Here is a 25,556-nt window from a genome sequence, read left to right as displayed (position 1 = left end):
GGCTACAGCTCAGGTTTCAATACCATCATGTCCTCAAAATTAATCAATAAGCTTCAAGGTCCTGGCCTTAATACTGGCTTGTGCAATTGGATTTTCGATTTCCTGATTTGCAGACACAAGTCAATTTGGTCCATGAGCCAGTCCTCTTCAGGGGATCGAAAATGGAGAGGGTCAACAACCTTAAATTTCTTAGTGTTGTAGTCACGCGCAACGCGCTACTAAAGAAACACACAGAGGCAGAGAGGGCTGAACTCAGAATGCCTTTGCTGATTCAAAATCACGCGCTTAAATCTCCCCTCCCATGGGCTCCTGCGACCCGGAAGGTCAGCCCTGAGCGGGTAGTTCCAAACGCACTACCGCGTGTCTGCCCACAGCTCCTGATGGCGGTTCAAGTCCCACATGTGCGGGCTGCCACACCACCCCCCCCCCCCCAGAAATGTCCATCAGGGGAGTGGAGCCCCCAGTCTGTGTGGTAGCCTGGGTGTCCGGCCTCGCCATCGCGGTGCGGGTACCCTCACTGGTTGCTCAACGTCCAAGTGTGCCAGTTTGAGGCGGTCCACTGTAAAAGTCTCTTCCCAGCCACCCACTTCCAAGACACACGTGGTTCCGTTGTGCCGGATCACCTTGAAGGGTGCCTCATACGGCTGCTATAGAGGTGACCTGTGCATGCCCCTGCGAATAAAAATGTACTCACAGTCTCGGAGGTCTTTAGTGGTGAAAGATGGTGCGGGACCTTGCCTAGAGGTCGGGACCAGTGCCAGGGTCCCTACCTTGTCCCGCAGCCCATTAGCACTTCTGCTAGAGTTTCTTCCGAACCTTGGGCCTCTGGTACGAACTCACCTGGGACCATCAGGGGGCCGCTGTAGACCAATTCTGCCGAGGAGGTGTCCAGGTCCTCCTTGGGGGCTGTGCGGATGCCCAGTAGGACCCAGGGAAGCTCATCTGTCCAGTTGGGGCCCCTGAGTCGTGCCATCAGGCCAACTTGAGATGCCGGTGGAATTGCTCTACCAAACCGTTGGACTGGGGATGGTGCGCTGTGGTGTGATGCAGCTGGGTGCCCAGGGGCTGCGCCAGCGTTGTCCACAAACCAGACATGAACTGTGCCCCTCTGTCAGAGGTGATGTCCATTGGGAGGCTGAACCTGGCGATCCAGTTTACAATGAGCATCCTGGTGCAGGACTCAGTGGATGTGTCTGCAAGCGGTGTGGCTTCCAGCCACCTGGTGAACCTGTCTACCATGGTAAAGATATAGCTGGCACCCCGGGAGACTGGCAGGGGCCGACGATGTCCATGTGGATGTGTTGGAACCTCCTTTGTGTCAGCTGGAACTGCTGGAGGTGCTGGACTTTGGCAGTCTGGCAGTGTAGCAGGTCCTGGCCCAGTGTCTGACCTGTTTGCGCAAACTGTGCCAGATGAATCTGTCCGCTACCAGCGTGATGGACACCCGGATGGACGGGTGGGCCAGGTCGTGCAGCGTGTCGAATACCTGGCACCTTCATGCCGCTGGTACCACAGATCGGGGTTTGCCAGTAGACACGTCGCACAGGAGTCGATCCACTGCCGGGTCAATGGAGACTTCCTCCAACTGGATCCCCGAAACGGCGGTGCGGTAGGCCAGAATATCGGGGTCTAACCGTTGTGCTTCCGCCAGTGCTGCGTAGTCTATTTCTGAGGATGATATGCCTACTGAGTGGAGGCAGGGGGCGAGACAGTGTGTCGGCGACGACGTTGCTCTTCCCTGCAATGTGGTAAATTCTGAAATAAAGGACAGGTGCCTCTGCTGCCGAGCTGACCATGGGTCCGATACCTTGGCCAGTGCGAGGGTGAGGGGCTTGTGGTCCGTATACACGGTGAACTCCCTTCCCTTGAGGAAGTACCGGAACTGCCGGACAGCCAGGTAGAGCGCTAACAACTCTCTGTCGAAGGCGCTGTACTTCACCTCTGGTGGCCGTAGTTGCCGGCTGAAGAAAGCGAGTGGTCGCCGCTGGTCCTCGACGAGCTGCTCCAGGACTCCGCCGACTGCCATGTTGAAAGTGTCGACTGTGAGTGCCGTGGGTACATCGACTCTCGGGTGCACTAGGAGGGCCACCTTTGCCAGTGCCTCCTTGGCCTGCTCAAACGCCTCCGAGGACTCCACGTCCCATGCCACTTCCTTACCCTTGCCGGTCATCAGGCGGAACGAGGGTCTCATGATGCGGGCCGCCACCGGCACAAACCAATGATAAAAGGTGACCATCCCTACGAACTCCTGCAGGCCCTTGACCAGGCTGGGCTTGGGAAACTGGCGGATGGCCTGGACCTTGTCCGGTAGGGGAACTGCGCCATGTCAGTTGACTCTGTGGCCCAAGAAGTTGATCTCCGTTGGCCCGAACTGGCACTTCTCCGGATTGATTGCCAGTCTGTAGTCACTCAGGTGTTGGCAGAGCCGGCACAAATGTGCCACGTGCTCTTGGTGCTATCACGTACCCCATGACCTGGTTAAAAAACCAGCAGAAATGGAAAACACTTTGTGGAGTCTGGTATTGCTCTAAACTAATGGTGTTTATTAGTAACTAAGCAATACAGGAATATAAATGCAAATATATCAAACAGGTTAGCAATGATGTGTGTGTGTGTGTGTGTGTGTGGAAATAGGAACAAAACTAGGCTCTTTCAAACCTAGGGGTAAACGGGTACAGTCTTACGATGATGAGGAGAGTTCTGTTCAGTTCGTGGTATGTAGTTGAATAATGAGGAGAGAGAGAGAGAGAGAGAGAGAGAGGGAGTGAGAGAGAGAGGTGAGAGGTGAGCTGTTGCCGTCGATTTTCCTGTTGTCTTCCGAAATCCTGTAGTGGTCACCAACTATGGCCATAGCACGTACGACCATTCTTCAGTGGTGGAATTATCACCCAGGCACGGGTGGACACACAAATAATTCCCCGGCAGGTGCACCTTTTCACACTGTGAGTGCACAAAGCTCGTTCAGTGTCCAACACTGTGTGTGTCTCGTGGTGTGTGTTGGTGTGTCTGTTTGTGGCCCAGTGGATCTGCTTTTTAATCTCCACATGTTGGTCACCAGCTGTCCATCAACCTGCTGCACCCACTGCTTTCTGCAGACTCTCTACAAGCAGGCATGTGACCTTGGAGAAAGGTAAACAATCAGCAGAGGAACCATAACATCATTCTTTCAAGCAGTTTCTCTCTCTCTCTCTCTCTCATTGCGCTGGACGCCTCCCTCTCTCTCTCAATAGCAGCACAGTTCTTAGGGTCTCTTCTGGACCCCTATCCAAAACTAGGGTGACCCCTAACACCCCCCTCCTTTTAAGAAATTTTTATGAAGGAAACATTTCAGGTTAAATATGTATTACAGAGTTTAAAACAATACATAAGGTATCATCAGATAACAGAGTACAATTTCAAACTTAACATCTAGATAAACTATCAGCTATAATGTCAGTACCTTTGACATGACTAATCTCTAGGTCATATTCTTGCAATATCAGACTCCAATTCAACAACCTTCTGTTCTTATTTTTCATATTAGCCAGAATTACTAATGGACTATGATCTGTGTAAACTATGAGTGGCTTCTGGGCAGGACAAATATAAACTTTGAAGTGTTGCAAAGCCAGAATAAGTGACAGTAACTCTTTTTCCACAGTGCAATAGTTTTTCTGGTGCACATTAAATTACTTAGAGAAGTAAGCCACTGGGTGCTCAATGTCAACCACAATAATACTGCTCCAGCAGCCTCGTCACTAGCGTCTGTTGCTATGGAGAATGGTTTTGAAAAGTCAGGTGCTCTGAGTACGGGATGATGACACAGCATAGTTTTTAGTCGTTTAAACACCTCCTGGCCAAGTTCAGTCCATACAAATCTCTCATTCTTCCCCAGGAGCCTTTGTAAGGGGGAGAGTGATATCTGCAAAGTTTTTTACAGAACTTTTGGTAGTACCCCACCGTTCCTAAAAACCTTCTCTAAGCTTTCTTGTCAGTCGGAATGGGAACCTCAGCAATAGCCTGTACTTTGGCTTGTACAAGAGCCAGCTGCTCCTGACCTACTACGTACCCCAGATACATGACAGTAACATGGCCAAACACACTTTTAGTGAGGTTCACTGTTAGATTGGCCTCAGACAGCCGTTTGAACAGTTTTTCCACACCCACAATGTGCTCTTCCCACATGTCACTCCAGACCACTAAATCATCGATATAAGCCCCTGTGTTTTCTAAACCTCTAATTACCAAGCCAATAATCCTTTGAAATGTCCTGGGAGCATTTATCATTCCGAAAGGTAAAACATTATATTCATACAACCCTGAATGTATGACTAATGCTGAGATTTCTCTAGCCCTTTCAGTCAGAGGAACACACCAATATCCTTTCAGCAAGTCAATTTTTGTAAGGTACTTAGCTGTCCCCACTTTATCAATGCAATCATCTACTCTCGGGATAGGATAAGCATCTGTCTTTGTGATGCCATTGACTTTCCTGTACAGAATCTCATGCTCCCATCCAACATAGGGACAATCACGCGCAGTGACGCCCAGTCTAAAGTGGTTGGTTTAATTATGCCGGTTGTTAGAATGTACTCAATTTCTTTTCCAACTAACTTGCTTTTCTCCAAGCTCATTCTTTAAGGATGCTGTTTAATGGGATCAGCTTTATCTACAATTACATCATGCAGCGCAGCTGTCCATGACCTTAGAATGTCAGGGAATAAACCTTTATACTTGTTAATTAAGCTCTTCAGTAGTTTTTGCTGTTTTGACTGCAAATGTTGTATCTTCCCATCAATATTTTTCAAAACATCAGACTTTCGGCGTCCTGTGAAAACTGCAGGGAGCTCATTAAAATGATCTGGTATTTCAATTCCGGAGATTACAATCTCCTCCGTTGTCATAACAGTACTCACTGGTGCAGGATTGGGGTCATGATAACACTTGATCATATTCACATTCTGATCTGACCATTGCTCACTGAGTAAGGTCAAAGGTGACACAATATGATTAGCTCTCAACTCTTTAACTATCCCCTGGAATGTTTTCAAAGTAGAGTTGTTAGCCTGGTCAGATTAGATTTTGTTGGATAAACCTACCAGTGTGGAAAATTTTATAAGTGCTTTTACTACAGTCTTTGCCTTGATGTTCCAGAGGGGCACCTTTCCATGGAACCTAGACGCAACACACATGATGGTTAACGGAGCCAGCAGCAGTCTTTGGCAATGGGCCTACACAATCCACTATGACCCTGGAAAATGGTTCACCAAAAATAGGTATCTGCCTAAGTGGTACTGTTAGTATCACCTGATTAGGTTTTCCTGCACCCTAACAGGCATGGCAAGTCCTGCACAAGTTCACAACATCCTCCCTTAAATTAGGCCAGTAGACTTCCTTCACAATTCCATTTACTGTCTTTTCCACTTCAATGTGTCCACCTAAAGACATACTATGAGCCACATTTAAAATCACAGCCCTGTAAGCTTTCGGGACCACCACTTGATGTTCAGTTGCCCAATCCTCACTTGTAGGCACAGTAGGTGATCTCCACTTCCTCAGTAACACCCCGTCCTTAAGGTAATACCCTACTGACTCTCTCTAAACCTCCTCTTCTGTGAGAGCTGTCTCCTTTCATGCAGCAATATCAGAATCTTGACTTTGTTCTGCTATTAATCCATCCCTAACCAAGGACAACCTTTTCTCATCCTTCTTCCTCTCCTCAGCTTTACTTCCCAAATCCTGATGTAGCATGAAAGGTAGAAAAGTCTCTGCCAAACTTCCATAAATTAAACCACTGTCTTTGCTAACTGCGTCAATATCAGTGCGTGGGTTGGCAGCCACAAGCTTGCTTGTTAGCTGTTCTGCTGACTTAATTTCACCCTGGTTAGGTGCCGATTTAATATTTACCAAACTCAATCCCATCATTAAGCTTGTGAAGACCATGTTTACATTCTGAAAGTTCCCAAACAATCCATCAATTCTGTTTTTCTGACCCTTACTTCAATTCTTCTCCCTAGTAATGCAGACAGCTGGCTTCTCAGAACCACAACAATCTTTTTCCTCTACATTGTAATCATGAACAACAGCTTCATAACCTTGGAGTGGTTTACTTCCAACTTCTAAAACAGAACTTAACAAGTTTACACATTCTTCAACAGACCATTGTCCTGCAAGCAGGGTCAAAGGTCCCGAAACCAGCCCAAACTTAACAAGTTCTTTATTTAAAAATCCAGAAACAGCCCCTTTCTCACTATTGTCCTTAAAATTCACATCACCAACTTTTAGAACACTGTCTAACACTAACGACTGAGAATCCTCAATTTCCACTGGCACCAAGATTAACCCTTTATTCATTGAACCAAGTCCATCTGACATAAAAAAAAACTGCATTCCTTTTTGACCACCTCTGACACCTCAGACCTTAACTGAGTTTTAACACAAGATTCAACACGCTGGAAATTCACAGGTGCTTCAACAACCTGAACACAAGCAAACGGGACAGCTGCCTCTTCTAGGCTTTCAATACCAGTCCCAGTTTCAAATTCCAGGTTCCCCTGATCCGCCCAGCTACTCTCTGGGCAACTCCTATCCGGAGTAAACTCAACCTTGTGGGTTAAAACAACTTTGTCTGCTAACCCAGCAGATTCCCACAAGGTAGTGGCATCTGTTTAATCTGGGAATGCCGTTACATCATCGGGAACACATTTCTTAAATTCTTCAATTACAACTAGCTCTTTCAAGCTATAAAAATCACCAGGGTCCCACACTGGACCTCCCAGCTGCCACATCTCCCTCTTAAACTATCTCTGTCTTTCTGCTTCTTCTCTCTGTTCCTTTGCTTCTTCAGCCTCCGGCTATTTTACTCATAACTCAAACTCCCTTTGCTTCTCTTCAGTCTCAAGCCTTAATCTTTCCATCTGAAACTGGGTCTCAACCCCGATAGGATTACTTTCAGGAAACAACTCCAACTCCTCTACTTGAAACACCACCTCAGATACAAAATAATTGGCTATGACCCTCTACATCTGTGACATCCTCATTGTCGATTTCACCTTCGTATGTTTCAACTTCTTTGCAATACTCAACAGCTCCCCCTTTCTGACATCCTCTAATTCCTCAGAGGTTGGCTCCTCCAGAAATTTATCAACATCCAATTTTTGCTGTTTTTCCACACAACCAAATCAAATAAGGGAATTTCCCCAATCAATTCAAACAAGCTCTCCACACAATTTTGTTCATAATCCTGGATGAGCCCCCAATTTTGTTACGTACCCCTTGACCGGATTAAAGAACAAGCAGAAGTGGTAACTACTTTGGACTCTGGTATTACTATAAATTCTTAGTTTTTATTGGTAACTAAGCAATATAGTAATATAAATGCAAATATTTTGAACAGGTTAGCAATTTTATATATATATAATATATTCCGTATATATATACACCCACACACACACGGAAATAGGAACAAAACTAGACTCTTTCAATCCTAGGGGTAAATAGGTACAGTCTTACGATATGATGAAGATAGTTCAGTTCATGGTATGTAGTTGGGTAACGTTGGAGAGAGAGAGGGAGGTGAGAGGTGAGCTATTGCCATTGATCTTACCGTTGTCTTCAGAAATCCAGTTGTGGTCACTGACTATAACCATAGCACATATGACTGTTCTTCAGTGGTGGAATTATCACCCAGGCAAGGGTGGACACACAAATAATTCCCCATCAGTTGCACCTTTTATCACTGTGAGCCATGGATCAATTTACCCGAATCGATCCTCCAAAACCCCACCTTCATGTGGATGCACAAAGCTCAGTTAGTGTCCGACAGTGTGTATGTCTCGTGGTGTGTCTGTCTGTGGCCCAGCGGATCTGCTTTTTATCTCCACATATTGGACACCAACTGTCTATCAACCTGCTCCGCCCACCACTTTCGGCAGATTCTCTACAAGCAGGCATGTGACCTTGGAGAAAGGTTAACAATCAACAGAGGAACCATAGCATCATTCTTTCGAGCAGTTTCTCTCTCTCTCTCTCTCTCTCTCTCTCTCTCTCTCTCTCTCTCTCTCTCTCTCTCTCTCTCTCATTGCACTGGATGCCTCCCTCTCTCTCTTAATAGCAGCACAGTTCATAGGGTCTTTTCTGGAGCCCTTTCCCAAACTAGGGTGACCCCTAACAGTGCAAACTGCTGGCCACCAGGATATCGTCCAAGTAAATGAAAACAAAATCCAGGCCACGTCCCACCGAGTCCATGAGCCTTTGGAAAGTTTGGGCTGCATTCTTGAGACTGAAAGGCATCCTCAGGAATTCGAACAAGCTGAATGGGGTGATAAGGGCTGTCTTGGGCACGTCGTTGAGGTGCACTGGGATCAGATGGTATCCTCTGACCAGATCGATTTTCGAGAAGATGGTCACTCCGTATAGGTTCGTCATGAAGTCCTGGATGTGGGGTACCGGGTATCTGTCAGCGGTTGTGGCATCATTGAGCCTTCTGTAGTCTCCACAGAACCTCCATTCTCATGCAGATGTGGGCACTATGTGCAGCGGGAATGCCCACGGGCTGTTTGAGTAGTGTACGATTCCCACCTCTTCCATCTTATGGAAGTCCTCCTTGGCAAGGTGGAGTTTGTCGGGGGGGAGCCTGCGAGCTCGGGCGTTCAGCAGCGGTCCTTGCATGGGGATGTGGTGCTGCATTCCGTGCTTGAGGTCGGCCGTGGAGAACTGCGGAGTGACTGTGGAGGGGAATTCAGGCAACACCCTGGCAAATTTGTTACCCGAGAGGGTCACGGAATCCAGTTGGAGGGCCAATAGTTTGGTTCCTCCGAGCTGGAAAGTCTGGAACATCTCAGCGTGGACCAAACCCCCGCCTTTTAGGAGGCAGTTGGCTCATAGGAAATCTGCCCCTAGTAGTGGCTGTGACACTGCTGCCAACGTGAAAGTCCAAGTGAAATGGCTGGACCCGAAATGCAGTGAGATAGTACGTCCAAATACTGGTGCAATTTGCAGCTGTGAGTTTGGGGCCTGGGACCACGTTACAAGTGTCCATGTTCGAGGTGGGGAGTACGCTGACTTCGGCCCCGGTGTCTACCAGGAAACACTGCCTGGAGTGTCGGTCCCAGAGGTACAGGAGGCTGTCTCGGTGGCCAGCCATCTTAGCCATTAGTGACAGCTGGCTCTGGCGTTTCCCGGAAAAGCACATGGTGGACGGCAGCAGCGCGTGCCTGAGCCCCATCTTTGGTGATAGAAACACCAGTGTTCCGAACTTATATCTTTTTCCCCCGTGGGTCTCGACAGCTCCGGTTGCAGGGCCTGTGCTTTGGGGTGCATGATCGTGGCTAGGCCAATGGAGGCTGCTCCACGTTTCTTGCTCTGCCAAAGGACGTCTGCTTTAGCTGTGACCCTGTTGCTGAAATCTGTGGGTTGCTGAAATCCTCACTCACGAGGAGGAGGTGAATGTCCTCTGGCATTTGCTTGAGGAACAACTGTTCAAATAAAAGGCACGGCTTATGGCCCTCCATGAGCGCCAGCATATCATTCATGAGCCCGGATGGTGTGCTGTCGCCCAAGCCGTCCATGTGTAGGAGCCGCACAGCCTGTTCTCGGCGGGAGAGTCCGAAGGTACGGATCAGGAGCGCCTTAAGCTTAGTGTACCTGTCCTTTGTTGGTGGCTGGCATAGGAAGCTGATGATCCATCCTGCCGTCTCCTGGTCGAGTGCGCTGACCACGTAGTAATACCGCATGGTGTTGGCTGTAATGTCTCTGATACTGAGCTGGGCCTCGGTCTGCTCAAACCAAATGTGGGGCTGAGTGGCCCAGAAAATTGGGAGCTTCAGAGAGACCGCGCTGTGCGAGTTGCTCGAACTCATGGCTGGTCGCTGAGTCACCGGCTCCAGATGCAGTCTAGAATGTCGGGGTCACCAATGTCATCACACGCAACACGTTACTAAAGAAATACAGAGGCAGAGAGAGCTCAACTCAGAATGCCTTTACAGATTCAAAATTGTGTGCTTAAAACTCCTCTCCCATGGGTCCCTGTGACCCACGGGGTGGACATGACCTCAGTCTGTCCCCGGAAGTTCCGTCCCAAGCGGGTACTTCCAAACACGCTACCGCGAGTCTGCCCGCAGCTCCCTATGGCAGTTAGAGTCCCGCGTATGAGGGCTGCCACAGTGTTATCATTTTGTGTGATCTGTCCTGGGCTCAGCACCTAAGTACAATTACGAAGAAAGAACAGCAGTGTCTCTATGTTCTTAGAAGTTTGTGAAGCAACATAGTATGACACCTAAAATTTTGACAAACTTCTACAGATGTGTAGTAGAGAATAGTATGACTGGCTGCATCACAGCCTGGTATGAAAACACCAATGCTGTTGAACAGCAAATCCTACAGAAAGTAGTGGATACGTCCCCATCCATCATTGAATAAAGCCTTCCCCACCACTGAGCACATCTATTCAGCATGCTGTCGCAGGAAAACAACAACAATCATTGAGGACCCCACCATCCAGGCCATGCTCTCTTCTGACCGCTGCTCTCAGGAAGTAGGTACAGGAGCCTCAGGACCCACACCATCAAGTTCAGGAACAGTTATTACCCCTCAAACATCAGGCTCTGGAACCAGAGGGGATAACTTCACTCAACTTTACTGAAATGTTCCCACAACCTAACAACTTAATTTCAAGGACTTTTCATCTCACTTTCATGATATTTATTGCTTATATATTTATTATTATATGTACTGTATTTACATCTTGATTTTGCACAGTTTGCTGCATTTTCCACATTGGTTGTTTGTCCATCCTGTTGGCTGAGGGTTTCTATTGTTTCTTGGATTTACCATGTATACCCACAACAACTCGAATCTCAATGTTATATATGGTGACATATACATATGTACTTTGATAACAAATTTACTTTGAACTTTGAAGTGTCACCTGGAAGACTGGTCCAAAAAGTTAGAGCCATGGCAAATTAGATCCAAACTTGACCTGATGAGAGGAAGGGTTGTTAGTGAGGTGCACCATAGTGAATGCTGGTGGGACTCTTCCTATTAGGAACAAGTATGAACAACATAGGTGTCAATGTGGAAAGTATGGATAGTAAGTTTGTAGGCAGCAAAAATGTTGGTGTTGAGATAGTGAGAAAGATAATCTAAGACTTTTGAAAGATATTGATCCAATGTTAACAGCAACGTAAATGGAATTTTATTCTGATGAGTGCAAAGTAATCTTAGGAGGTCAACTAAGTACATCATACACAGTGATTAGTAAAGCCTTAGGGAGCATTAAGAGGAAACTTGATGCGCAAGTCCAAAGATTCCAGTAAGTGGCAGCATAGACAAACAGAATTGCAAAGTAGATGCGTGGGATGCTCACCTTTATCAGCAGGGCACTGAATATAAGAGCACTGAGGTTCTGCCCAGGCTTTACAAAAAATATTGTTGATGCCATATCAGGATATTTTACAGAGTTTTGGTTTCTACGGCCTGGAGAGTTTCTGATTGCTGTGGAAAGGATGTAGAGTTTGTATCTTGGCATGGAGTTTCTCAGTTATATGGAGAGGCTGGGCTTGTTTTCTTTCGAGCAGGCAAGGCTGAGGGGACACCTGATGGAGACTTTCGAAACTATGAAGATCAGAGATGATGAAGACAATGGTAAACTTTTCCCCATAGCAGAGCCATCTTGGACTAGTTAGCACAGGATTAGGTAAAGCAAATGCAATACGAAGTTTACAGGGGATGCAAGGAATATTTTTTTCACTTAGAGAGTGGTTAAAATTTGGAATGGCAGGATTAAAGAGGCAAATTGTGTCACAACATTTAAGAGGCATCTAGATCAGTACTATAACTATAGAAGTTTAAAGACAAAGTCTTAATTAAACGTGATTAGTATAGATGGTTACTTGGTGGTTGGCATGTGCTTAATGGACCGAAGAGCCTCTGTACTATATGACTCTATGACTTGAAGATCCAAGCCTATGCCTCTTCCTCCAGGCTGGCAGTTATTTTCTTTCCAATATGTGCAGTTATGACCATTTATGAGTAATATTAATGGAAATGAAAAAACATGTTTAAATCTTGCATTAAGCCTGATTTTATTCCTTTGTAATGTGTATAGGTAGCACCTGAAACACGAGCAGTGTTAACATGGATGAAGAAAGTACCTTTTGTTCTGTCAGCAAGTTTGCATGGTGGTGATTTAGTGGCTAGTTATCCTTTCGATATGTCAAGACTTCCAGAAGACAAGTTTTCTTCACCCACTCCAGATGATCAGGTGCATTATTTACCACATTTGAGCCGTTCTTTGATGATAACTAAATTGATTTAATCTATTCATTATTATCTTAAAATTTATGATTTCAGATGTTCAAGTTGTTGGCAAAGGCCTATGCAGATTTGCATCCTGTTATGTCAGATACGTCAAAAGATAGATGTGGAGGGAACTTTGCTGAAGAAGGAGGCATTATAAATGGAGCACAGTGGTACAGCTTTGCTGGAGGTAGAACAGTTCCATAAGCCTTTGTATAAAACAGAATGAGAAAGGTTTATGGCATTCCATTATGAATTAATAACTTAGACAGTTAATTATATTAGCACAATTACTGTTTAGATTTTAAGATTAGAATTTCGTTGTATCACAGTTTTATCTGCTCCAGTAATAACACACTTATTTTCTGCTTTCAATTTAGGTAGCTGAAAATTCCATTTTCAATTAAAATTTTAGTTTCTGTTAACAGAACAATGGGCCCCCTCAATTATGAAGCAAATCAAGCACTATCTGTGGAACAAGAAACAGAGTTAACTCATATATTGAGCCTTCGCCTGAACTTGGGAGAGAAAACAACTGAAAGCATTTGGTTTCTTCCTTTCCTAGTTCTGATAAATGATTTTCAACCTAAAAAAAACTTTGTTTCTCTTTCCTGACTTGTTGAGGGCTTCAGCATTTTCTGTTTTTATTTCAGATTTTGAATATCTGCAGCTAGTTATTTTTCTGCCTTAGTCATTTCTCCAGGGGAATAAAGAACACAGAGTCCATCTAGAGGCTGAGTGAATATGATCTCTACTACATGATAACTCCAAAAGAAATGCAGTGAGCAGTACAATCATTCTACCCAGCCACTTTTTGACCTCAGAAAAACCTTTGACTATCATAAAAAGCAAAGTACAGTATTTTTCTCAGATGCTTAATAAAGCAGAAGTTCAGTGGAAGATGTTCACCATCCCAAGTTAATAGTGAAAGAACAGTTAAAATGGAACAGTTCCCTTTCCAGTGTATCTGTGATTTTAAAACAGTACCAATAAAGAATTATTGCTAATACCCCATCAGATATAGCTGTTGGGAGGTCACCGCAGTTAAAGAAGGCAAGTTACAAAACCCTTTTTTGGTGACGAATGCCAAACGAAGTACGCCTGAAGCTCTACCACTCTGGACTCCCCAAACTTCAACAATTAGATGATCAAAATACTTGTCCTACTGAATTTAACCCTCAGCTTCTGGCATCTGAATTCACACCTAATTAATCTGTAAAACCTTTGTTCCTGGGTAGCCACGCTGTAAATGTTATAGGACTCTTAGAAAATGATGCAACTTCTGTGTGTGATATGAGTCTTTAAAGCAGTCATATTAAATTTACAATTTCAGGGATGCAGGATTTTAGCTACCTGCACACAAACTGTTTTGAGATTACACTGGAGCTCAGCTGTGAGAAGTTTCCTGCTGATGAGGATCTCCCTACAGCTTGGAATGAAAACAAGGAAGCCCTCTTGACCTACATGGAAATGGTACTTTTTTATAGTTTAATTAGAGAATACTGCAAAAATACTGAGGGATTATTTGCCAAAAGTTTAGCATTGTATGAAAACTAAACAATCATTTTTATTTGCTTTTAACCTTTACCTGTGTTATTTGTGAGTTATTTTTAAATATTATTTTTCAATATTAACTTACTTATAATAATATCCTATAAGCTCTGCTTGTCTATCTTCTCTTTATTTCTAGCCATGGTGAAATAATGGGTTTGAGAAGGAAGTCTATTAATGGCTTTTCATATTGCTTTGTGGAAAGATTCTAGGGTAACAGATCTGAGGTTTTATAATATTCATTGAGCAGCACTAGCAAAGCAGTTGAATTGTCTTTGATAATTTAGAAAGATCCTCAAGTTGTCAGTTTAATAAACACTTCAATTTGGAAATTCCATGGAGTTTCCTTTCAATTTACAAAAGAAATGTATTGGGAGAGAGATACATACCGAAACTGATTATAGTGAGGTGTATTAGTTAACGAAAACAAAAGAAAAGAAAGCTACAGGAGGAGTAAGTGCCAAGGTGTTATTGGATATATCCAGAGATCCTGAATGAAATACTAGAGACTCTAGATATTACTTGTTTGGTAGAATGCTGCCATTGTAGCAGGCATAGTAATCATCCTGATCCTGCCAATAAGGTTAATGGAGCCTACCCAAAGACAATTATGGATTGTGTGCTGCTTGAGTTAGACTGGGTTTCTGCCCTTCTAATATAAAACTTGATTCCAAGTCTTCATTGCTACACTGATAACCATCCTTCCATCATAAGGTCAGAAGTGGAAATGTTCACTGATTGACTGTGGTCAATTCTGTTGCAAGCCCTCAGAAAATGCATATATCCATGTCTGTAAGCAACAAGACCTAGATAATAGCTGGGCATATGCTGTTGAGCAAACGTTAACATTGTGCTCCTGAAGTACCAGCCAATAACCTCTTCCAATAACAGGGAGTATAATCACCTCCCTTTTACATTCAATGACAACTTATTAATACATTCCCCAGTATCAATAATGTCAGGATTTCTATTGATTATCAGCTGAACAAGCCATATAAACTCAGTGGTTACTAGAGAAGATCAGAGGTCAAATATTCTTCAGCAAGTGACTTACTCCTGGCACCCCAAATCTTTAACACTATATTCAATGCAAAAGGCAAAAGCGTGGTGGAATACCCATCACTTGCTTGGATAATTAATATCTCATCCACCACCCTACCCACTTACTTACTTCAGTACTGTCATACTGCAGTATTTATCAAACTTTAATTTTTTAATTTTTATTTTGAGATCCATCTTGGTAGCATACTCTTCATGGCTCATCAGGCCCACACTGTCCAAATACACTATGTGATCAATTAGCCCACTAACCCATGCATCTTTGGAATGTAGAAGGAAACCAGAGCACCTGGAGGAAACCCACAGGGTCACGGAGGGAAGTACAAACTCCTTACAGGCAGAAGCAGAATTGAACCAGTGTTGTAATAGTGTTACACTATTGTGCTGTCCACTCTGACAACACTTCTGAAACCCCTGACCTTTATCACCAAGATGGGCAGGATAACTGGAGGGAGCAGTTCTCCCTCCATGCCACTAGGCATCTTAACTCGAAAATTCATCAATCCTTCTGTTACTGATTCTAAATCCTGGAATACCATACCTAACAGCACTGTGGCAGAACTTCAGTGGTTCAAATAGATCATTACCAGCCAAGAAAGGGCACGTAGAAATGGCCTTACCAGCAACACCAAAACCCGAACACAAAAAATAACAATGTACTTCTGCGAAAGATCTGCGCCAAACTCATTAATGCTTGAAGTTTGACCAAAATTCTAATTTAGGCTCAGTCAGATATGTTGTTGAGAAAGTGAAACATCAGCTACAGCAGCCAACACAAAATGACCGTGCCGCAAGTTGAAATCGAAAGACACTCATACGTATAAATTCAATTTAAATGGAACTGAAGGTTCTGCAGTGGTCCACTGTTGTACAAAACTGGAGTGTAAGCTATGGCCTGGTTTTCCAACATCCATATCTCAGTCATGTTGTGTGGGTGTTGTTATGTATTTAATATTTCAATAATATTTGAGGAATCTTTATATATGTTGGTTGATTAAGCATTCTTGTCAGTTTAAATAATTAATTATGGGTCATATGTAAAAATAATGTTAATTACCTATGAAATCACACTACCACGTGACACATGCACACCTTGCTTAAAGTAGAAGACCTGCAAGCCCAGACTCCGGCATTTTCTTTGAATTAGTTTACCATTTTGAAGTTACAAAGCATAACAGGTGCCCATTTATAACTTGACCACATGGACTTCCCGACACATGAGAATTATTATTACTGAGAAGAAACTAATTTGCAGTACTTTGTTGGTCTTGCAGGTGCACCGAGGAATAAAAGGACTTGTAATGGATGAGAGAGGAAGGAAAATTAAAGGAGCACGCATCAAAGTTAGAGGGATCCGTCATGACATCCTTTCAGGTAGAAATGGAAACAAATTGTTGGGAAAGTGTTTCCATTGGTTTGCATTGACTTTGATATTGAAAAATACCACTCAGGTGCCCACACTTGCTTCTAACACAGAAAATGTATAAATTATTTTTTGTAGGACTGTGTTACCAGCTTATTAGTCAATAAATCCTACATCTAAGATGTTAATGCCCTGCATTCTGGTAAGATCTTGTGTGTGGTTATTTGATCACTTGTGCAAGTCAAGTCATAGCCACAAAATGGATAAGAAAAACATTGGCAATAGTGGAGCCTCAACCCTAGTCTCTGATTCACATTCAAAAACTTTGAATACTGTGAAACATCATCTGAAAGATTAAGCATAAAATATAATTTTAAAAAATTATTGAACACTTTTAAAGCAAATGTATGTAATTCAAAAAAAAGAAGCACTTTAGATTTGTCTGTCTCTACTAAGAGCTTTTCATTCAAATGATGGGGCCCTCTATATCTGCTCCCTGGTGTAGTCTGGCTGAGCTCAGAGGCAATGACAACAGGGGAACCCAGCAAGATGCTGCTCCAGCATTTCTGTCCTTGGGAAGAATATCAGAGCACAGTTTGGAACCTTTGGAAGAGCCCACCAGTGAGCTCACAATCCCCAATAAATACCAGCAGACTGATGTGAAATTGCAGCATTTTTCAGGAAATTTTAGCCCAATGTAAATACAATTTGGGGAATTTTCTCTTCAGTACTTCTAAATATTCACTTGCATTATTCACATAAACGTGTTTTTCCTTTGGGTTGCAGTTGCCAATGGAGAGTACTGGAGACTGCTCCCTCCAGGCACATACTATATAAGTGCGTATGCTCAAGGACACACACGGGTTTTGAAGAAAGTATATTTACCTGCCAAGATGGAAGGAGCTGGTCGTGTAGACTTTGTTCTGCGTCGCCTGCAGCCCTATATTGAAAGTGAACATTTGGAAGAGGATATAGATGAAATGGACTTGTTAGATCATCTTGAGAGGACTGAGAGGAGACATGAAGATGAAGATGATGAATATTCAAATTCACGTGGAGGAAAGCCTTGGTGGTGGTCCTTCTTTGCTTCTTTGGGACAGAATTCACCAGACTGGCTTTTAAGAAACATGTAACTTCTGATGTGGGTATTATATTAAATGGAGGTTGCACTAGCAAGTTTGCATTAATAAATACATCAGTGATTTCTACTTCAGTAAAACAAATTTAATCCCCATATGATCTGGGAAACAAAATAAATTTTGCAAACATCTTTCATTAATCATTTAATTCTGAGAAGTCAAATGTAATTCAGTGTTCCTAACATAAGAGGGCATCTGTGATCACAGTATTATGTAATAAGTGCAAACTAGTGCATTGTGAATCATAATGTCCAATGTATGCTTGCATATTGTAGAACATATTGTCTATATCAAATAAAAGGGTTTTGGGAGATATTTCATTTAGAATTTTTTATTAAAAGATATTTCTCTCAAAATATTTAACTTATATTACTTTCTTATTAATATAATAAGATAAAGGATGGCATAAATAGCCATAATCACCTTGTTCTGCTTGAGTAACTTCCACCATAATACACCATAGTTCTTATCAGCTTTGACTAAAGGTAGAGTTTCCAAAAGAATGAATTGCAGTAGGAAGAGAAACTGATTAAATCACCCAAAAATAGATGTAGAAATAGTGTTACAACTTAGTATAAGCAATAATTTTTGTAACCATGTAAAAACAATAAAAAAGCTTAGTCAATATAATGGAACATTAAGAGACAGAAAAACTGGCTGTATGAAACTATCGATGTTACTCCAGAAATCACATTACTTTAAGCTTTTCAAGGCTAACAACCATCTTAGTAACATTGCTTTCTTATTTTGAATAGCTTTAATTACAAAGTGTTTATTGACAAATCTTTAATTATTTAAAGTAAAACTGAATGGAAGCATTGGAGGATTTTAACTACTTGTTTTCTTTAAGTGATCAATATTCTTAAAAAATAGTTCCCATTAATGCAACATTGTTTGATGAGTTTCATGCCTCATGCTTGTCCCTACTCCTGTTGGATTGTTGTCACTGCACTAACTCTTCTCGGACCCGTTCAGGTTGCGGGAAGCTCAGCAGGCCATGAGCGGCAATTAGGCTTCAAGTCGCAAATCCTGAGGTGATGTCCCAAACTAGACAAAAATTTTGATTGTTCAAAGTGAAACTGAACAGAAACATTTGAGGATCCTAACTAATTGCTTCCTTTAAATTATCAATATCACCCCCCATTAAGGCATAATTGATGATTGTACAATGGCTCATGCAATCCAAGGCCTTTTCAATAGTTTTTAAAGGCTTTGATTATCAGTTGCATTTAAAACAGTTAAAGTGGATTTAAATAATTAACATTTTAAAAAAAGAAATAATATTTATTAAAAAGCAATTCAAATTATGTAAATTGATATAACACATTAATCTTAATTAAAATTAGAGGGAAATAATCGCTTATTACATTTGCCTTTGCCATCTAAATCAAGTTCATATCCTAAATGGGATATCAGGTGTCTCCGCATGAAGACAAGACCATGGTCCTGGAATAGCAGGACCATGGCATTTGTATGAATCTGTGAAAGAGCTAAGTATAGGAGCACTGCAATGAATCAGGGAGACCTGTAAGACCAAACAGTGACACTGTTCTGATTCTCACGCTAACAGCCTGCCAAAGATGTTGAAGTCGGTACTGGAGGCTGCATCACTGTACACAATTCAGCTGAATGAATCAAAATAACTCACAGGACAAAAAGTTTACCATGTTCTGAGTAAATTTAGTTAAGTTATACCAACCTTTTTCCTTACTGCTTAATAAACAAAGAAGTAGAATTATGCCATTCAGTCCATCAAGTCAACTCCACTTTCTCAACCCCATCCTCACACCTTCTCCCTTTAACTCTTAACTGCCTTACTAATCAAAATGCTGTCAATCTCTGTATTAAATATGATAAAGATGACTTCCACAGCCATTTGGGCAATGAATTTCACAGATTCTCCATCCTCCGGCTAAAAAATATCCCCAGTTTTAAAAGGGCATCCTTTTGTCTTGAGCTTGTGCCCTCAGATCCCAAGTTTTCCTTCTAATGGAAGCATCCTCTCCATGTTCACTCTATCCAGGGCTTTCATATTCAGTAGGCTTCAATAAGATCCTCTTTAATCCTTCTTAAGTCCATCAAATACAGGCCCTGAGCAATCAAATACTTATCACACATTAAGCCTTTCAATCCTGGGATCATTCTTGTGAATCTCCTTCAGGTTTTTTCTTAGACACGGGTCCCAAAATTGTCACAATATTCCAAATGCAGTCTTTCCAATGCCTTATAAAGCCAAAGCAATCCCAGCTGTTAGATTCTAGTCCTCTCAAAATGAATACTGACATTGCATTTGCCTTCCTTACCAATGATGCAGGCTGCAAGTTCAAGGGGATCTGACCTAGGACTTTAGAGCTGCTTTGAGAGCCTCAAGTTTCCGAATTCTCTCACCAATTAGAACATTCTCTGTGCCTTGACTCTTTTTACTAATGTGCCAAACCCCAATCCTTCCTGTGTTGTACTACAACTACCTCTTCTTTGCCCACTCTCCCAGACTGTCCAAGTTAGTTTGCAGAATCCCTACCTCTGCCACTTTATCTATTCCTTCACCTATCTCTGTATCATCTGCGGAAATTCACTAGTCACCAGCAACCATCCTGAAAAAGTTAAAACTTCAAAGTAAATTTTATTATCCAAAGTACATATATGTCCCTCATACAACCCTGAGATTCATTTTCCTGTGGGCATGCTCAGCAAATCTTTTGAATAGTAACTATAACAGGATCGATGAAAGATTAACCAAAGTGCAGAAGACAACAAACTGTGCAAATGCACATATAAATAAATAGCAATAAATAACAAGAACATGAAATAACAAAATAAAGAGTCCTTAGAGTGAGATCATTGGTTGTGGAATCATCTCAGTGGATGGGCAACTGAGTGTAATTGTTCAAGAGTCTGATGGTTGTTGGGTAGTAACTGTTGGTGGTGTGAGTCCTGAGGCTCCTGTACCTTCTACCTGATGGTAGTAGCAAGAAGAGAACGAGGCTTTGTTGATGGATGCTGCTTTCCAATGACAGTCTTTCATGAAGATGTGTTCAATGGTTGGGAGGGCTTTATCCTTGATGTACTGGGCCAAATCCACTGCCTTTTGTAGGATTTTCCATTCAAAGCATGTGTGCTTCCATACCAGACCATGATATAGCCAAATTATTGTCTGCTGCACACCTATCAAAGTTTATAGATGTTTTTGATGTCATACCAATCCTCTACAGACACCTAAGGAAGTAGAGGTATTGTTTGCTTTCCTCACAATTGCATTTACATGCTGGGTCCAGGACAGTCCTCTGTAATAGTAACACCAAGGAATTTCAAGTTGCTAACCCTCTTCGCCTCTGATCCTCTGATGAGTACTGGCTCATGGACCTCTGGCTTCCCTCTCCTGAAGTATAGGATAAATTCTTTACTCTTTCTGACGTTGACTGAAAGGTTGTTATGACACCACTCAGCCAAATTTTCATTCTTCCTTCTGTACGCTGATTCATCACCACCTTTGTTTCATTTGTACAAGGAGATATTGAGGCCAAGGTTTTGGAGTTTATTGATTAGATAAGAGGATGATGGCATTAAATGCTGAGCTGTAGCCAATAAAGAGCATCCTTGTGTATGCGTCTTTGCAGTCCAGATGTTCCAGGGTTGTGTAAAGAGCCAATGAGATGGCATCCACTGTTGACCTGATGTGCCGGTAGACAAATTGGATCCAAGTTGCCTCTCAGACAGGAGCTGATAAGTTTCATCACCAGCCTCTCAAAACACTTCATCACCATGAATATAAGTGTAACTAGACGATAGTCATTGAGGCGGGTTACCTCTCTTCTTGAGCACTGGTATAACTGAAGCCTGCTTGAAGTCGGTACCACACACTACCGAAATGAAAGGTTAACAAAAGGTTTACCCCTACTCTTTGACTGCTGTCAGTCAGCCATCTCCTATCCATTGTTAGATAAGTCGGTTTTGACCAAAGGAGTCACTTAGCATGTTAGTGCAAGGACGTTCGTTAGATGCATCAAAAATCAAATTTATCAGAAATGAGCGAAAATAGTAAATGAAAACTGCCAATATTTACAAAAAGTTATCTAGCAGAAAACACAATAATAGCTCCCCACTATTTTGTCTAGTGTGAACTCTTGGCAGCTCCAGTTGCTCTCTCCCACTGAGAGCAAACAGCCTCATTTAGGCACCAGGACATACCATCTTTAATACCCACAAAGTTAACTTAACACTACACAGGAGTTAGAATATGATGCATTCCACAATCATATTACAAAATAAACAGAAGTACCTACCCTAAATGCAGTATACAAAACATATAGAGCCATAGAACACTACAGCACAGTACAGGCCCTTCAGCCCTCCATGTTGTGCCAACCCATATAATCCTTAAAAAAAAGAACTAAACCCACACTACCCCATAACCCTCCATTTTTCTTTCATCCATGTGCCTGTCCAAGAGGCTCTTAAATACCCCTAATGTTTTAGCTTCCACCACCATCCCTGGCAAGTCATTCCAGGCACTCACAACTCTCTGTGTAACAAACTTACCCCTGAAGTCTCCCCTAAACTTCCCTCCTTTAATTTTGTACATATGCCCTCTAGTGTTTGCTATTGGTGCCCTGGGAAACAGGTAATGACTATCCACCCTATCTATGCCTCTCATAATCTTGTAGACCTCTATCAAGTCCCCTCTCATTCTTCTACACTCCAAAGAGAAAAGTCCCAGCTCTGCTAACCTTGCTTCATATAACTTGTTCTCCAAACCAGGCAACATCCTGTTGAATCTCCTCTGCACTCTCTCCATAGCTTCCACATCCTTCCTAAAATGAGGTGACCAGAATTGAACACAATACTCTAAGTGCGGTCTCACCCGAGATTTGTAGAGTTGCAACATGACCTCTCTACTCTTGAACTCAATCCCCCTATTAATGAAGCCTAGCATCCCATAGGCCTTCTTAGCTTCCCTATCAACCTGTGCAGCGACCTTGAGGAATGTATGGATTTGAACCCCAGGGTCCCTTTGTTCAACCACACTCAAGTAATTGACCATTAATCCTGTACTCAGTCTTCTGGTTTGTCCTTCCAAAATACATCACCTCACACTTGTCCGGATTGAACTCCATCTGCCATTTTTCTACCCAACTCTGCAGCCTGCCTATGTCCTCTTGTAACCTTCAACCACCTATAACTCCATCCACAACTCCTCCAATCTTCGTGTCATCAACAAACTTACTCAAACATCCTTCCGCCTCTACATCCAGGTCATTTATAAAAATCACAAATAGCAGGGATGCTAGGACAGATCCCTGTGGCACTCCACTAGTCACCGACCTCCAGGCAGAATACTTTCCTTTCACAACTACCCTCTGCTTTCTTCCCTTAAGCCAATTTTTTATCCAAACAGCCAAGGTTCCACTTATCCCATGCCTCATGATTTTCTGGATGAGTCTCTCATGAGGGACCTTGTCAAATGCTTTGTTAAAGTCCATGTAGACCACATCCACTGCCCTACCCTCATCAATTTCTTTTGTTACCTCTTCAAAAAACTCAATCAGGCTCATGAGGCATGATCTTCCCTTCACAAAGTCATGTTGACTATCCTTGAGTAGACTGTACTTCTCCAAATGCTCCAAATTTCTCCAAATATACACACTTATATATCTCTATTACTGCAGAACTGGAATATTCTACCATGTATAGCAGGAAAGGCATCATACACCAACCCATTATGAGAATATATGGGGAAGCCTTTGAAGTGCACACTTTAGTCACCTCATGCAACAACAGAAGAATGACAAGGCAATGTTTGTGTGTGTGTGAGGAGTGCACTTACTCAACATGCTCCATCACAACATGCTAATAACACACACAAAATGCTGGAGGAGTTCAGCAGGCCAGCCAGCATTGATGGAAAATAGTAGAGTTGACGTTTTGAGCGGTCCTGCTGAAGGGTTTTGGCCTGAAATGTCGCCTGTACTTTTTTCCATAGATGCTGCCTGGCTTGCTGAATTCCTCCAGCATTTTGTGTGTGTTGCTCTAGATTGCCAGCATCTGCAGATTTCCTGTTTACAACATGCTAATATCTTGCTTTAACACTTTGGGCTCTTGTGTCTCAGGCTCACATGCGGCAACTGGACAAAGGTCTTCTGAAAACCCAGGTGAATAATATCCACTGGTTCACTTCTGTCTAATGTGCGTCTTCCTTCCATATGAATGAGGATAAGGTTTTTGGATGTTCTGTGTGATGTCTCTTTCAGAGTTTTTGGCTGGCTAACCCTTTGTTCTGCCCCTATCCATCCTGCTGTTCGCTATCACGGAACAAAGTAATGAATAATTTGCAGTGAGGAGGTTTGCAGCAGATACCTGTAAAGAATGCAATGGACTTGGCTGGAAGAAAGAGACCTTGAGCTATGTGCAGTCACCTACCTCCAGAATAGAGTTTGTAATGAGGACATGCCTGCCAAGGTAATCCATGAGCCAGAGATATAATCGCAAGAGATAGGAGGAGTAGTCTTTATTGCCATTCAATAAATCCTGGCTGATCTTGCCTTCACCTCCATTTTGTTCCTTGTCTTCCACACCATTTTACTTCTCTGAGCCATTGGTATAAGGGTTCAATTTGGGTTGATATAGAGATGAAGGAAGCATGGTGGTTTAACAGCCATAGAGGTTAAAGGGTGCAAGCAGGTGTTATGACCGTAAGTCTTGTAAAATATGAGGAGGTAGTACTAAAGAGTAAGCAGTGATTAAGAGGAAATTTTCTTATCCTGGATATTTTAGTGATTGAACTTTTCATCATTGCTATAAAATCTGGATTGTACATCCCAGGCACTGATATATTCTGTAATTTTCTTCCCTTCTTAGTGCAGCTGATGCTTGGTGGGTGTCGAGTCCCTATCTCCTTCGACTTCAGGCCTTCATCAAAACCTTCAAAGTAGCATTCAAGTATTTTAGTGCCACATGATGCTTGTTTCAGGCACTTCTCATTAGAGTGAAAATAGGTCCCATCTTAAGGAGGTACTGACTGCTAAGTGATTTCAGAGATTTTCTGTCGACCGGAAAATTGTTTGGAATGAAGTCCTATGAAGAGTTCAAATGCTGTTACTGCTCTTCAGTAAGTCATTTAATGAGAAGAGAATTATTGATTGTTGGAGGAATTAATAATTTCAAACAAGCAGTTTCTGAAGATAACAGAAAATTTGTTTGTATAAAGAGTGATCAGAATTTCTTGATTGAAAGCAGAGTCAAGGTTCTTATGCAGCTCCTTTCATCCTCAAAACCTGGAACTTCAGCCAGTTGCAAAACTGCTTCCATTCTGGCATGAACAGTGAACAAAGAGGTGGGGAAGGATACTGTGGTGACTCTTACTGGAGAGCTATAAATCGAATAATCAGAAACAATATCCGCAGCAACTGCTGCTTATTTTGTCACAGATGAATCCTGTTAAGCTCATTGTCACTGTCCTATTTGTGTGCTAGAAAGAATGGTTAGTGTTTGCTTCACTGAAAGGTCAGATGTGTAGAGTGGCTCTGAGCAATAGCTGCCTTTTAAAGATGAAGATGAATCTGGAGAAAGTAAATTGGTTACCGTTGACTATTCTTCAACTGAACTAGGCTAGGCATCTCACTATGCCACTCTTAATTAATCAAAGCTCACACTTTATTGTCTCAAGTAACTATGTTGACCCCAAGCCAACAACGTAAAACATTAATTCTATTGTTCCTTCTGTAACCAATACTCACAGACCAATTCTCCAATTTATAACATCGAAATAGAAATCTCCCGATGACCAGACAATCATCCTTTCTTCTGCCAGCACTTGGCATGGGGGTTCTTCCTTGTGATAGGTAGTCTCCAGAGTTCTCGCCTCTTTGCATTAGAAGCCGTTCATGCTTATAATTCTTTCCTCATCAGTTCAAATGTTGAGCTTTCATCTTGTTGGCTCAAGGTCATTTGACTGAACTGTGTCAGATTCCTATTGGATCTTGTCCTAGGGCTGGCTACACAACTTTGTTGTTCTACTCCACACTGGTTCAAATCAGTCAAACCAGGTCACTCAGACCCTGGGCTGAGATAACTAGATTACTTCTGCATTGTACACAATAAATAGCTTATCTGAGAATGATCTCAGGATTAGCAGATCAATAGCAGAAATTCCTTGTGTCCACATTCAA

The 25,556-nt window shown here is 42.6% G+C and overlaps 1 protein-coding gene across 2 annotated transcripts in view; it reads left to right on the top strand.

Annotated features, from left to right (window-relative positions):
• cpz (carboxypeptidase Z) overlaps positions 1-17,706 on the top strand; it is a 74,322-nt gene extending 56,616 nt beyond the window's left edge. For both annotated transcript variants that reach the window (XM_059964885.1, XM_059964883.1), the window contains exons 7-11: positions 12,089-12,244; positions 12,334-12,469; positions 13,613-13,752; positions 16,164-16,263; positions 17,039-17,706. In XM_059964885.1, the coding sequence (XP_059820868.1) occupies positions 12,089-12,244; positions 12,334-12,469; positions 13,613-13,752; positions 16,164-16,263; positions 17,039-17,385 (879 nt within the window). In that variant the 3' untranslated portion in view covers positions 17,386-17,706. The remainder of the gene's footprint in view (positions 1-12,088; positions 12,245-12,333; positions 12,470-13,612; positions 13,753-16,163; positions 16,264-17,038) is intronic.
• The last annotated feature ends 7,850 nt before the right edge of the window (positions 17,707-25,556 follow it).

This window comes from Hypanus sabinus, chromosome 3, assembly GCF_030144855.1.
Source record: "Hypanus sabinus isolate sHypSab1 chromosome 3, sHypSab1.hap1, whole genome shotgun sequence".
Classification (NCBI taxonomy): Eukaryota; Metazoa; Chordata; class Chondrichthyes; order Myliobatiformes; family Dasyatidae; genus Hypanus; species Hypanus sabinus.
Note: the sequence above shows the minus strand (reverse complement) of the source record. Positions and strands in the feature narration are given on the sequence as shown.